Source organism: Nerophis ophidion, linkage group LG06, assembly GCF_033978795.1.
Source record: "Nerophis ophidion isolate RoL-2023_Sa linkage group LG06, RoL_Noph_v1.0, whole genome shotgun sequence".
Lineage (NCBI taxonomy): Eukaryota > Metazoa > Chordata > Actinopteri > Syngnathiformes > Syngnathidae > Nerophis > Nerophis ophidion.
The window spans coordinates 58,045,759-58,061,124 of record NC_084616.1 but is presented as its reverse complement, the minus strand read 5'-3'; the positions used below and the strand labels follow the sequence as shown (position 1 = coordinate 58,061,124).

At 38.4% G+C, this 15,366-nt stretch overlaps 1 protein-coding gene across 1 annotated transcript; it reads left to right on the top strand.

Annotated features, from left to right (window-relative positions):
• The first annotated feature begins 6,316 nt into the window (after positions 1-6,316).
• rab5if (RAB5 interacting factor) lies at positions 6,317-13,108 on the top strand. The gene is made up of 4 exons (XM_061904398.1): positions 6,317-6,598; positions 9,773-9,876; positions 10,012-10,141; positions 12,071-13,108. Exons 1-4 carry the CDS (start codon positions 6,491-6,493, stop codon positions 12,110-12,112), a joined length of 384 nt encoding a protein of 127 aa, XP_061760382.1. The 5' UTR covers positions 6,317-6,490; the 3' UTR covers positions 12,113-13,108.
• The last annotated feature ends 2,258 nt before the right edge of the window (positions 13,109-15,366 follow it).

Sequence of the window (15,366 nt, the reverse complement as noted above, 5' to 3'; positions counted from 1 at the left end):
TATCCTATTTTTCCCTCTCCCTGAATAAACTCTACAAACTATCCCACTTTCCTATTTATTTTCCTACATCAGGGGTCTCAAACTCAATTTACTTGGGGGGCCACTGGATGCAGAAACTGGGTGAGGCTGGGCCTAGTGGTTAGAGTGTCCGCCCGTCGTGAGCACAAATCCCGGCCGAGTCATACCAAAGACTATAAAAATGGGACCCATTACCTCCCTGCTTGGCACTCAGCATTAAGGGTTGGAATTGGGGGTTAAATCACCATAAATGATTCCTGGGCGTGGCACCGCTGCTGCCCACTGCTCTCCTCACCTCCCAGGGGGTGATCAAGGGTGATGGGTCAAATGCAGAGAATAATTTCGCCGCATCAGGTATGTGTGTGACAATCATTGGTACTTTAACTTAACTTTACTTTAACTTTAAGAAAATATTTCTTTAAAAAATCTAACATGCACTTTTTAATGAATTCACCTTCTTTGAATGGCTTTCCCGCCCTACCAACATACTTACCATCTTTCCGGGAAACACCCAAATATCAGTGCCCCTCCCGACAATCTCCCGTGGCAATCATTCTCCCGGTTTTCACCCGGTCAACAATATTGAGGGCGTGATGGCACTGCCTTTAGCGTCCTCTACTATCTGCCGTCTCGTCCGTTTTCCCACCATATATACAGTGTGGCCCAGTCACATTTTGTTGGAGGCTTCTGCCGACCCATGGAAGTGATAGCAAGTCATAGTTGGTCAACAGCCATACAGGTCACACTGAGGGTGGCCGTATAAACAACTTTACCACTGTTACAAATACGCCCCACACTGTGAACCCACACCAAACAAGATTGACAAACACAAACATCCGCACCATAACACAACAAAACAAATACCCAGAATCCAATGCAGCCCTGACTCTTCCGGGCTACAATAGGGGGTGGAGTTGGGGGGCGGGCAGGGGTGTATATTGTAGCCCGGAAGAGTTAGGGCTACATGGGATTCTGGGTATTTGTTCTGTTGTGCTATGGTGCGGATGTTCTCCCAAAATGTGTTTGTCGTTCTTGTTTGGTGTGGGTTCACAGTGTGGTGCATATTTGTAACAGTGTTAAAGTTGTTTATATACGGCCACCCTCAGTGTGACCTGTGTGGCTGTTGATCAAGCATGTCTTGCAATCGCTTTCTGCATTTACAGAAGCCAAATACAACATATGGCTTGGCTGGCATGCTTATTGCACAGGTTGTAGAGGACTCTAAAGGCAGTGCCTCCACGGTGCCCCCTTAATACTGTTGATTGAGAGAAATTCGGGAGAATGATTACCCTTGGAGGAAAACTGAAAATTGGGAGACTACCGAAAAAATCGGGGATATACAAGTATGACGCTGTAAAGCGCCATTCATATAAAAGTCGCGGGCCACAAAAAAATTACATTTTCATATTAAGGTGCGGGCCGCGTGTTTGAGACCCCTGTCCTATATGATTCCAAAGGGCACATGATTTTCCAATGACTTTATAGCCAACATTACAATAAAAGTCAAGCAAATTATGCATTTTATGAAACAATGTTACGTACCAGTGTACAAAACAGCCATGGTAAAACTTTCCACAAGGATGCGAACTGAAGAGAACATGTTTTGGGTGCTTGTCTGTAGTAGACAAACTTCGAACTTTATTTCATGCACAAAAAAAACCAAAATGCTATTTCAGAACCATGTATGTTTCTCCATCAAACTTGCAAGTTCATGATGTGTAATATCCTGAACTTTCAACGTTTGAAGCTAGGTATGGCATGCAACAATATCTGGTTTTCCCATTGACAGCCAAGCATTGGCACACCTAAAAAATCTACACATGGGTGTATTCAATGTTCCCTCTTTGTTGGATAACATATCACATATTGTGTCTGTGCTGAAGATCGTTATATCAAGCGTAAAACAATGTCTTCATCTTGTCAGATAGAAATGAACCAAAACAATATTAAGGCAAAATTGAGTCCAAAATCCCCATAATTTATAAAATAAACCTTCTAATTAAATTGTAATATTGTCTGTCTAATACTGTCTGTCATTTATGAAAATTCACACAAAAAGTACGCACAACATGTGGTAGATATGTTGTTACTACAGGGAGGTACTAATCAGATCAGGAAAATTGGGGTCAAACAGTCGTGGTTATTTTGAGCTCTATTTCTTTAAAAGCATGTGGATCCATGGTATGTCAAGCTCAACAATAAAAAGGAGGCCATCTACTGGACATGCGAGTGTTTGACATTAATCCAATAAATGGCTTTTAAAACTTTTAAAAGAAGCAATGTGTGTTGCATCAATGTACTTGATGTGTTCATCAAGTATATAGCCTTATGTAAAATACATTGTCTTTTCTTTACAGTAATTATATTTTCTTTACATCTGGCTCCACTTTCTGTGCAATTTAGTTTACATAACCACTTTAAAAATATGAACTATTCCTTCTCCCATATCTGTTCGTTCCTTTATGAAGTAAAATGTGCATAGCAATTCTCCAGTTACTGTTTTTAAAGCAGCTGTAAAGTAAACCAGGTGGCACATATTTGTTGCTGTTTTTGTTCATCACAAGTGATTATAGTTATGTGGCCTAATATTTGTTACTGACTACATTTAACAGAATGGTGTTGTTAGACTATACAAATGGGACCAATTACCTCCCTGCTTGACACTCAGTATCAGGGGTTAGAATTGGGGGTTAAATCACCAAAATGAATCCCGGGCATGGTCACCGTTGCTGCTCACTGCTCTGGTCACCACCTAGGGGGTAAGGGTGATGGGTCAAATGCAGAGGATAATCTCACCACCCCTATTGTGTGTGTGTGACAATCATTGGTATTTTAACATTATATCAATTGTACATATGAAATATTGGCTCCATAGTAAGGAAATTGGGATCAGAATCACCTTTTGGGCATCTCTGTGTGGAGATTCCATTTCTGTAGGTTTTCTTCAGGTACTCCGGAATTCTTCCCACATTAAAACAGATGCATGTTAGGTTAAGTGCCCTAAATCACTAGTGTCTCAAAGGGCTGCACAAACCACTACGACATCCTTGGTAGGCCCACATAAGGGCAAGGAAAACTCAAACCCAGTGGGACGTCGGTGACAATGATGACTATGGGAACCTTGGAGAGGACCACATATGTAAGCAACCCCCCCCTCTAGGGGACCGAAAGCAATGGATGTCGAGCGTGTCTAACATGATACTGTGAAAGTTCAATCCATAGTGGATCCAACACAGCCGCGAGAGTCCAGTCCAAAGCGGATCCAACACAGCAGCGAGAGTCCCGTCCACAGCGGAGCCGGCAGGAAACCATCCCAAGCGGAGGCAGATCAGCAGCGCAGAGATCTCCCCTGCGATACACAGGTGAGCGGTCCATCCTGGGTCCCGACTCTGGACGAGCGGTCCATCCTGGGTCCCGACTCTGGACAGCCAGTACTTCATCCATGGCCATCGGACCGGACCCCTCCACAAGGGAGAGTGGGACATAGGAGAAAAAGAAAAGAATGGGCAGATCAACTGGTCTAAAGAAGCAGAGTTTTTTTCAAATCTACCCCTTTTCCAGTTTCGAAGCAATTCATGAGACTGTTCAAGTCCTCTCAAAGTGTAACACAGACACACAGAAAACTGGATGAATAAATACATTTCACACAGAAAATTAATAAAATGTGGTTCACATAATTTACAGAATATAAATGACAGATTATGTCCTCGATAAGGTTCAAGATGGTCTTCCTTTTTACTTTAATACACACACATGCACGCACGCACGCACGCACGCACACACGCACGCACGCACACACCCACACGCACACACACGCACAATATTTATTGTGTATTGTATTTGCAGAAATGCATGTACTGTATATGTACATTCACGATCAAAAGTTTACATACACTTGTAAAGAACATAATGTCATGGCTGTCTTGAGTTTCTAATAAATTCTACAACTCTTATTTTTTTGTGATAGAGTGATTCGAGCACGTAGTTGTTGGTCACAAAAAACATTCATAAAGTTTGATTCTTTTATGAATTTATTGTGGGTCTACTGAAAATGTGACCAAATCTGCTGTGTCAAAAGTATACGTACAACAATGTTAATATTTGTTTACATGTCCCTTGGCAAGGTGCTTTTGGTAGCCATCCACAAGCTTCTGGTTGAATTTTTGACCACTCCTCTTGACAAAATTAGTGCAGTTTAGCTAAATTGGTTGGTTTTCGGACATGTACTTGTTTTTTCAGCATTGTCCACACATTTAAGTCAGGACTTTGTGAAGGCCATTCTAAAACCTTAATTCTAGCCTAATTTAGCAATTCCTTTACTACTTTTGATGTGTGTTTGGGGTCATTGCCTTGTTGTGCATTACCATGAATTGATTAATGTGGACCCCGACTTAAACAAGTTGAAAAACTTATTTGTGTGTTACCATTTAGTGGTCAATTGTACGTAATATGTATAAGGAACTGTGCAATCTACTAATAAAAGTTTCAATCAATCAATCAATCAATCAAAGGAACACCCAACTGCTCCCAAGACACAACCTCCGGGCTGATGATTTTAGGTTGTCCTGAAGAATTTGCAGGTAATCATCCTCATTCATTGTCCCATTTACTCTCTGTAAAGCACCAGCTCCATTGGCAGCCAAACAGGCCCGGAGCATAATACTACCACCACCATGCTTGACGATCGGTGCGGTGTTCCTGGGATTAAAGGCCTCACCTTTTCTCCATTCTTTCACACACATCAAAGTGGTAATAAAGGAATGGCTGAATCAGGCTAGAATTAAGGTTTTAGAATGGCCTTCCCAATGTCCTGACTTAAACGTGCTGAAGAAAACATTCCATGTCAGAAAACCAACAAATGTAGCTGAACTGCACCAATTTTGTCAAGAGGAGTGGTCAAAAATTCAACCAGAAGCTTGCAAGACGCTTGTGGATGGCTACCAAAAGCGCCTTATTGCAGTGAAACTTGCCAAGGGACATATAACCAAATATATGTAACCATTGCTGTATGTATACATTTGGCCCAGCAGATTTGGTCACATTTTCAGTAGACCCATAATAAATTCATTAACCTTCCTCTTGTGTTAGCTTTCTGTTACCATCTCTTATGTTAACGGGTCGGTTTTGACCCATGTCTTAAATCAGCTGTAAAATACACTAAAAACAATTATCTATCATCCAATTTGTTTCTCATCTCTTGGTTACCTCGTTAGGCTTCCTTATCCTTGAAAATATTGGTTTTAATATTTTTGGTTTGGGCCATTGGGCCTTTTTTTTGTCAGTGTACCCCTCGATTTCAATTTTTAAAAATGGTAAAACGAACCTCAAGAGAATAATATAAATAAAAAAAGGTTGTTGTGTTACCTAACTATTACTAAGGGGTATTAGAACACATCTCATAAATAAATGTGTTTTATTTATTTTTTCATTTTAAGAATTTTAACTATAGTAACATCTATGGTGTTACGGGTCAATTTCGACCCATATATATTTACTTCAAGAAAAAGGCTAAAAAGTATTTTTTTCAGCAACAGAAATCCAACATCAAACAAACAACAACCAACAACCAATCAAGCAAATGAAACCAAGAGAAATAGATCACTAGTTCCAAAACTAATAAAAAAACAAAACCAGAGTGACAAAAAGTGACACTTTTAGTGTCCGTCTTTTGTTTGTTTTTGTACAGGATAACAAGGTAAAATGAGAATCCACTAAAGCTCACATGATTGGGAGAGGAGCTGGCTGTCAGTGTGTTCAGTTTTGGCTATTATCATTGCTTTATCATCTTATTTTTATAACTGGGTCGAAACCGACCCTAACAACACCAAGGGCAGAATTTCTACCAGAGCATTTTATAATTTAGTGAAAAAAATTAAAATGTTTTATTTTGTTGACAAAGAGGTTCCTGACAAAGTCAAAAAGCTTTGATGCAAAAAAATAAATGTATGTGGTGTTTTTATGCATTTAAAAACTAAAACGGGTCGGTGCCGACCCTAACACAAGACGAAGGTTAAAGAAGCAAACTTCATAAATGTTTTTTTAGACAAAGAAATATGTGCTCCAATCACTCCATCACAAAAAAAATGTTGTAGAAATGATTGGAAACTCAAGACAGCCATGACATTGTGTTCTTTACAAGTGTATGTAAACTTTTGATCACGACTGTTTATGCAAATATTTATATGTACCGAAACTGACCACCTGGTGTCGCTGTAGATCTTACTGACCTTACTGGCAACAATAAACGCAGGGACGTCGCACTCTCTGATTGGCTGTTCCTTGTCGGGGTCAAACAACGTCGCGCATGCTCAGTCGGCCTTTGCAGACGAGCTTCTGAAATCTGTCAGTTCAGCGGACTGTCCTCACCGCAAATACCTAACCTTATTCAACTATACTCATTCACCTCACGTCACTTTTAAGTCCGTTTAAGTTGTTGTTTTTCGACACTGGTGTCTAAAGGAAGCCGTGGAGAATGACGAGCAGCGTGAAGCGGAAAGAAGAAAATCATCTACAGAACGGGGGTGTAAAACAGTCCGCATGGAGCAAAGCCTTCAACAGTAATGCAGTTTGGGAGGAGAAGGTCAGTCAGAAGCGCTCTAGATATACAATCTGTCATGTTGGCTTCCCAATACCTGATTTGCTATCCTTGGTTCACAGAGAACATTATCTTGCACTCATGCTAAAGATTAGTACTGTTCAGTTTTTTTCAACGCAGTCCAATCTGAATTTGAATAGAATAGAAAGTACTTTATTGAACCCTGGGGGAAATTCAGCATTCATTAAAGCATTATTTAAAGTGTTAGTGGCATAGTTGTACATGCATGACAAACATTGCATAAATGTGCAGCCTTTCACTGCCAAAAATGTATATTTAATGATTTTGCCAAGAAAAAAACACGTGCATTCATTCTTTAGTTTTTTCATTGATTGATTGAAACTTTTATCAGTAGATTGCACAGTTCTGTACATATTCCGTACAATTGACCTCTAAATGCTAACACCCGCATAAGTTTTTCAACTTGTTTAAGTCGGGGTCCACGTAAATCAATTCATGGTAGTTACTGTTTTGTTGACTCCAACTTTAAGGCCTACTGACAAGAGATTTTCTTATTTAAACGGGGATAGCAGGTCTATTCTATGTGTCATACTTGATCATTTCGAGATATTGCCATATTTTTGCTGAAATGATTTAGTACGATAAAGTTTGCAACTTTTGGTCGCTAATAAAAAAGCCTTGCCTGTACCGGAAGTCGCAGACGATGACGTCACCCGTGTGAGGGCTTCTCACATTGTTTATAATGGGAGCCTCCAACAAAAAGAGCTATTCGGACCGAGAAAATGACAATTCCCCCATTAATTTGAGCGAGGATGAAAGATTTGTGGCTGAGGATATTGATAGCAAAGGACTAGAAAAATAAATAAATAAAGTTAAAAAAAAAAAAAAAAAAAAAAAGGCGATTGCATTGTGAGCAATTCAGATGTTTTTAGACACATTTACTAGGATAATTATGGAAGATCCCTTATCTGCTTATTGTTTTAATAGTGTTTTAGTGAGATTTTAAAGATTGTAAAGACATACCTCGAAGTCGAATGGCTGCGGTGAACACGCAGTGAGTGTCTCAGAGAGAAGCCGAGGAGCCAAGCTCACAGCTGCCTTTTTTGACATGACAGCTGCTGCAGGACGACGAATAATCCATTGATGTCTCCGGTAAGATATATATCACAATTTCCCCATCCAAAAACATGCTGGTTGACGTAGAGAAAACATGTTCGCTTGACCGCTCCGCTTCACAACAAACAAAGAAACACTGGCTGTCTCGGTGCTAAAGACAGCTGCATTCCACCGCTTTCCACCAACAGCATTGTTCTTTATAGTCTCCATTATTAAATGAACAAATTGCAAAAGATTCAGCAACACAGATGTCCAAAATACTGTGTAATTACGCCATGAACAGAGACGACTTTTAGCCGTGTTTGGTGCAGCGCTAATATTTCCTTACAGTCCGTGACGTCACGCGTACACGTCGTCATTCCGCAACGTTTTCAACAAAAAACTTGCGGGAAATTTAAAACTGCAATTTATTAAACTAAAAAGGCCTTATTGGCACGTGTCGCAATGTTAATATTTCATCATTGATATATAAACTATCAGACTGCGTGGTCGGTACTAGTGGGTTTCAGTAGGCCTTTAAGTGTAGATCTCAGTTTTTGTTCCATGACACCAACCTGACCTAAGGTCAACTACCACCACATAGTGTGTGCAACACTACTACTAGTTATTGTTAGAACTAAAAAATTGTCAAAGTATATTGAAAATGAACAGTAATTAACTTCCCTTAAATTCAGATGCAGGTGACCATATATTTTTGTGTATTAAAAATGGGTGGTTTCCTGAAGGCTCCACTGTGGACGGGACTCTCTCTGCTGTGTTGGATCCACTTTGGACTGGACTCTCACGGTTATGTTGGATCCACTATGAATTGAATTTTCACAGTATCATGTTAGACCCGCTCGACATCCATTGTTTTCGGTTCCCCTGGGGGGGTGGAGGGGGGGGGGGGGGGGGGGGGGGGGGGTTGCCCACATATGCGGTTCTCTCCAAGGCTTCTCATAGTCATCATTGTCACCGACGTCCCACTAGGTGTGAGTTTTCCTTGCCCTTATGTGGGCTCTACCGAGGATGTCATTGTGGTTTGTGTTGTGGTATGTGCAGCCCTTTGAGACACTAGTGATTTAGGGCTATATAAATAATCATTGATTGATTGATATTCCATGGAGTTATTTATTGCACTTAGGGTTGTGCTGTATGGCCTAAAATCTATGTTGCGATATACATTGGATCCTCTTGTGCTAACAATACATTACAATATGTTTTTTGGCATATTATAGAACCATTTCAAAACCGATTACAAAATGCTGCTAATATGATGTATGTGGTAACATCATTTCCGGTTGTATTATATTCTGTGAAGTGAAGTGAATTATATTTATATAGCGCTTTTCTCTAGTGACTCAAAGCGCTTTACATAGTGAAAACCCAATATCTCAGTTACATTTAAACCAATGTGGGTGGCACTGGGAGCAGGTGGGTAAAGTGTCTTGCCCAAGGACACAACGGCAGTGACTTGGATTGCGGAAGCGGGGATTGAACCTGGAACCTTCAAGTTCCTGGCACGGGCACTCTACCAACCGAGCTATACCGCCCCGTATTATATTCTGTTTAAGGCCCCAGTTTAACCAAGTGCTGCCCTGGATACTATACTTGGTATCGTCAATATTTGTAATGATCTGTTTACATTTAAGAGCTCCAGTTAGCATGGCTTCTTGTTTCCCCTTGTGAAGTGTAGTTCAGAATGTTTGGCTATTCTTTGTCCTCCAAGTGATAATGTTAGTTGTCAGAAATATAGTTTGTTTTCTGCCATTGATGCAAGGATTAGTGACTTAAAAGCAGCTTTGCAATGTGGCAGGACGTTGGCTGCTATATCCCTGGTGACGATGCTGCATTGCGCTGAGGAAGCGTTCCCTACCGCTTGTCGCTGTCAAATTTAGGGGAAACAGCTAAAACGTGTCATCAACGTGCATTATCACGCCATGACATCCGTATTCAAATCTCTATTGTCGGCCATATTTCTATCATTTATGTAGCCCAACCCTATAACATTGCACACAATTGTCATCAATACAACATAGTATTTATTTGAATCAATTTGTAACATTGCTGCAGTTATTTATTTAGTTCCATTTGTCTTTGCAGGATGAGTTTTTAGATGTCATTTACTGGCTTCGACAAATCATTGCAGTGATCCTTGGTGTAATTTGGGGGGTTGCCCCACTGAAAGGATTTCTGGGAATAGCCATGTAAGTAAGCATTCTTCTTCAGCTTTGCCGACCAACCTCAGTTACTGCTGACTTAAACATATTTCCTCATACTTTATATGTTGCATTCGTTTGTTCTGAAAGGCTAATATTCTATTTTTGCATTTGCTTCTTTAGATTCTGCATCATCAATGCGGGTGTCCTGTATGTATACTTCAGCAGCTTTCAGCAGATCGATGAGGAGGAGTATGGTGGAACGTGGGAGCTCACCAAAGAAGGCTTCATGACATCTTTTGCTCTTTTTCTGGTGGGAAGATTTTTTACTGTGAGATTATTGGGCCTGGGCTGATAATCAAAAAGTCAATTAATCAAACGATAAATGAACTTGAACTAGATAACTTTTCCAGCATCAAAATATTGCTATATTCGTATAAATCCTCGTCAGTCATCCACAATCTTTGTCTCTGTGACTGGACTGCTGGACTGCTAACTTCCGACAGTAATAGAGCACTGCTTTTGCTGGTGAGAAGCATTGCAAGGTAACACAATTAGGAGGATAAAAGATTATTGCAAAGCCAAATTCCCAGTTTTGGAATATTTCGACTTCAAACACAAGCAAATTAATTTATTAACACGTACGGGCAATCCAGTACATCAGGTACATTTGGAAAGTGATGGCTAACTTTAGCCTTCCCCTCTCCCCCCCAAAAAAACCAACAACAAAAAAAAACGATTTTTTCCAACTGGTACCAAAACTGAGCTTTGAAATAGTCAATATTTATTTCAGTATAGATTTTGCTTATAAAGATTAGAAGTCCATTTTATGTATATTGTTTTTTTAACTTAATAATCAAAAGTTTTTGACATTCCAATTACAATGGTAAAAAAAAATAAAAAATACAAGCTTCCTGCGTTTACTATTATTATTATGTAGTATGTTTAAATTAGTGCTTCAATTGGTTTAAAAAAATATGACAATAATATGCTTTATTGGCAATCATTTTCGAGACAATGTATAGCTAAATGTATTGTTCGTCCGGGTTTAGGATCATAGGCTCTCTGAAAAACTCCTAAATAGTACTAAATCAGGGATTTTTTAAAAATGGAAAATAATTTTCACAAATCCCCGAGAGGGACAAGTGGTTGAAAATCGATGGATGGATCTAATATTGTGACAGCCTCATTTGACAAATAAATTAGGGGGTAGGACAGGGCTGGAGGATTAATCGACATTGAGGTTTTAATTTGTGTGATAACGTAACTGCCGTCACTGGCATTTGAGAATTGTTAAGCCTTGCGTTCCTTTGTCTCTCGCTTCAATTGGTAGAAAAATGTCTCCCTTTTATTATCGCTCTCGGCAACTGACCATGTTTCTTTAACAGTAGAATTAACTGATCCCAATGAACTCTTTATTCAGTCACCCACAATCTTTTTCTTGGTATGCGGAGAGCAAGACTGCCAGCTTTAAACTCACAGGCATCACTTGCAGAGTGCCTCGCTACTTGCTACTGAAGTTCTGAAAAGTAACACAATTTAAGAGGAAAAAAATATGATTTTAAAGCCGAATATTACGCTGTGATAATATTTCAGCATTAAATCGGCTGGGCAAAATAAGCCCATCAACATGGACGAACAAGCGCAAATGCCGTGATGGCAACAACAAAAAAGACTACGCACAACCTAATTTGATGTTGTAAATTTTGCCTATAGAAATGAGTCTATTTTTTTTTTTTAGTTTATTTATTGAGGATAACTAAAAGTTGATTAAATTTCAATTACAATACAATGGTAAACACTTCTACAGTAACTAGAAATAAAAGTAATATTCTTTTAAATGGTCATTTGCATTATTATTATTTGTTATGATCATATTACATTATAATCACTGTATATTTATCGGTTATTTATTCAGTTTAAGAGCATGATGTAGATGAAAGCTCTTGAGTCTGTCTGCATAAATCCAAATATTTAAAAAAAAAAGTATATTATTGCATTTTGTTCGAATGTGTTGTCAAGAATATGTTGATTAATAGTCTGAAAGCAAAATGTCGTCCATCACTCGTTATTTTTGCAGTTTTATGCATTTGTATGTATGTTTTTGAGAGAAAAATTGCAATTAGTTTTTTTCTCAAAACCGTGCAGCCTTAGAGTAGGGATTGTTCTCTTGGTGAGTATTCAAATAACTCAGAGATTTTAGCAGAACTATTCATGCCTGCGTTTTGTTTGTTCTTCCCAGGTGGTGTGGGTAATATTTTACACAGCCCTACATTTTGACTGAAAGGATTCACAAGACACTTTATACGAACATTTGCGTCAATGGTCAAGGCGCACGGAATCCATGGCTTGAGAGGTGGCGACATACCCAGTCGGACTCCTCCTCCGTGTGCACTGCATCATGGGAATAGTTGTTTGAGAATGGACGCAATTAAATCAGTTTCTTTGGGTGGGTTCTGTTTTAAAGGGGCCCCAACTTTCCATTTGTCTTTCTCATTTCCTCAAGATGTTTTCATTGTGTCTAAGAAACACTAATCACATACGTTAATTGAGATGGGTTGGTGTCGATGTATTAATAGAAGTTAATATTTTTCACGACTTGGTACAGTCTTTTATCTACTTTATTTGGACTGAAGAGCTGGTCCATCAAGTTCCAAGATTAGTGCAACACCGCAACAGTTTTGGTTTTATTTTTTTTAACATAAAAACAACAATCAGATGTATCAATAATAATATACATTAATATTTGTCAGTTGCCTGTCTATACAAATATTGCGAAATTATTATTTGGGCAAGAGTACAGCCACCTCTTTTGTCAGCTACTGTGTGTCTGGTTTTAAAGGTGGATGCATTTTTTTCCAGGCAAGGCAATAGTGTGGAAATACTCTTCACAGATGTAAGCTAAATTTAGCCTGTTCATATATCTCATCGAGTCATTTATTAATGAGCGTAGACGTAATTTAAGATTTGTTCTATCACATGTAGCTTCCAGATCTACGTGTGATCACAACTTGTTTTGAAAATTAATTTAAGATATCCTGTAATTTCTGTATCATGAACATGTCGACAACATACGTGTACTTAATGTACCGCTATGCACCTTTGTTATGTCATGCCTGATGGAACATAATGCTCAGTATTTTATAGTTGAGAACTTTTGTTCTGAGTTCTTACAAAGTTGTAATGATACTGTTTGCCCGGTGTTTAAAAGGATTGTATTTTCTGATCAAATCTTTTGGGAATCATTAAAAAGGCTTTATTTGGCCTCCATTTTAAATTAGCTTGTGCCTCTTTGATTCATATACTTTGTTTCAGGTTTTCATTCAGGGATGAGACACATTTAACATTAATATATCCCCCCTACGTTGTGTGTGTGTGTGTGTGTATATATATATATATATATATATTAGGGCTGGGCAACGATTAAAAATTTTAATCGAAGTTAATCACACTATTTCTCAGATTAATCGCGATTGACTGCATTGTATACGCAAAGCCCAATAATGAATTCAAAAGTAGTGTGTCGTGCACCTTTATTGGAATATTCCTCCACATGAACAAAAGCGCCAAAACATTTGTTGTGCAAACACAATTTAAATCAGTCCTTGTTAAACAGTAGCAGTTACATAGCATATTTTATGAAAATCAACTCAAAAAATGTAAATACAAACATTTAAGCTTATTGCCACTGCCAGGGTATTTAAGTTATCCTGTTTGTTATGGAAAATACATATAATCTACATACAAATCTCTGAGCCACAATCATAACATCTGAACAGGCAATTTCTGAGGTAACAGCAGAAACATTTTTTTTATCAGGGATCTTATGTTTAAAAAAACCTATATGATAGGTAGTGGGCTGTTTTAGGGAATTTTTGATCAAATTATCCTTACTAGCAATATTAATAATGTGTTTATTCTGCGTAGTGCACTTAAAATAATTATGACCATATCTAGGAATTGATATGATGGGAATTTTCCGATTGTTTGCATGGTGCTTTGATAAACTGAACGCATCATATACATGGTACTATATTGTGATGTTATGAGCCGGGGAAATAAAGAACTACCCTACCCAGCATGCAACATGAGTGACGAGCATGCGCGGTAGCCCGGTATAGGTTGTGTCGCCATGACGGCATCTTGTATGTTGTGATATGCACGCTCTGAAAGCAAACGTTAAGAACTCAGCCAACACTCCTCGTCTGCATTATTCATAAATAGACAGACAACACATATACTCCGCTGCTTCACAGGCCGCTGGATGTAGCCGGCAAAGTATTCCCATGCTAGCTAGCCGGTCTAGCGAGCACGCGTCATTCAGTCCAAAACGGCCCGATCTATCCACATCCTGAATTGTCTGGCGGTCGTAAGTGATCCCAGAGTGACCACGCTGTAAGCCAGCCATGAAATTTGCAGAATTGTCCGGTATTTTTGCCAAATGTTCCATCTTTATCAAGAGCCCCTCGACGCCGAAGCCAATCCGGGCAACACCGTCTTGTTAAGAAACGGCGTTAACAAAATAAAAGCATGTAAACAACATTACGCAAATGTGCGATAAAATAATTGTCGGCGTTAATAGATTGATGAGTTAACTCGTAATTAACGCATTAATTTGCCCACCCCTAATATATATATATATATTAGGGGTGTGGGAAAAAATTGATTCGAATACGAATCGAATCGTTTACGTTGTGCGATTCAAAATCGATTCTCATTTTTAAAAAATCGATGTAATTTTTTTGTAATTTTTCAATTTTTTATTTATTTATTTTTTTAATCAATCCAACAAACCACTACACAGCAATACCATAACAATGCAACCCAATTCCAAAACCAAACCTGACCCAGCAACACTCAGAACTGCAATAAACAGAGCAATTGAGGAGACAAACACGACACAGAACAAACCAAAAGTAATGAAACAAAAATGAATATTATCAAAAACAATATCAATATTATTAAAATTTCAGCATAGCAGTGATTAAAAATCCCTCACTGATATCATTAGACATTTATAAAAATAATTAAAAAAAAGAACAATAGTGTCACAGTGGCTTACACTTGCATCGCATCTCATAAATTTGACAACACACTGTGTCCAATGTTTTCACAAAGATAAAATAAGACATATTTTTGGTTTGTTTAACAGTTAAAACAAATTTACATTATTGCAATCAGTTGATAAAACATTGTCCTTTACATTTATAAAAGCTTTTTAAAAAAAAATGTACTACTCTGCTAGCATGTCAGCAGACTGGGGTGGATCCTGCTGAAATCCTATGTATTGAATGAATACAGAATCGTTTAGAATCGGAAAAATAACGTTTTTGAATCGGGAATCGAATAAAAAAAAATCGGTATATTATCGAATCGTGACCCAAGAATCGATATTGAATCGAATCGTGGGATGCCCAAAGATTCACAGCCCTAATATGTATATTAGGGCTGTATATTATATATACATTAGGGCTATATATTATACATACACATATATATATATATATATATATATATATATATATGTATGTATGTATG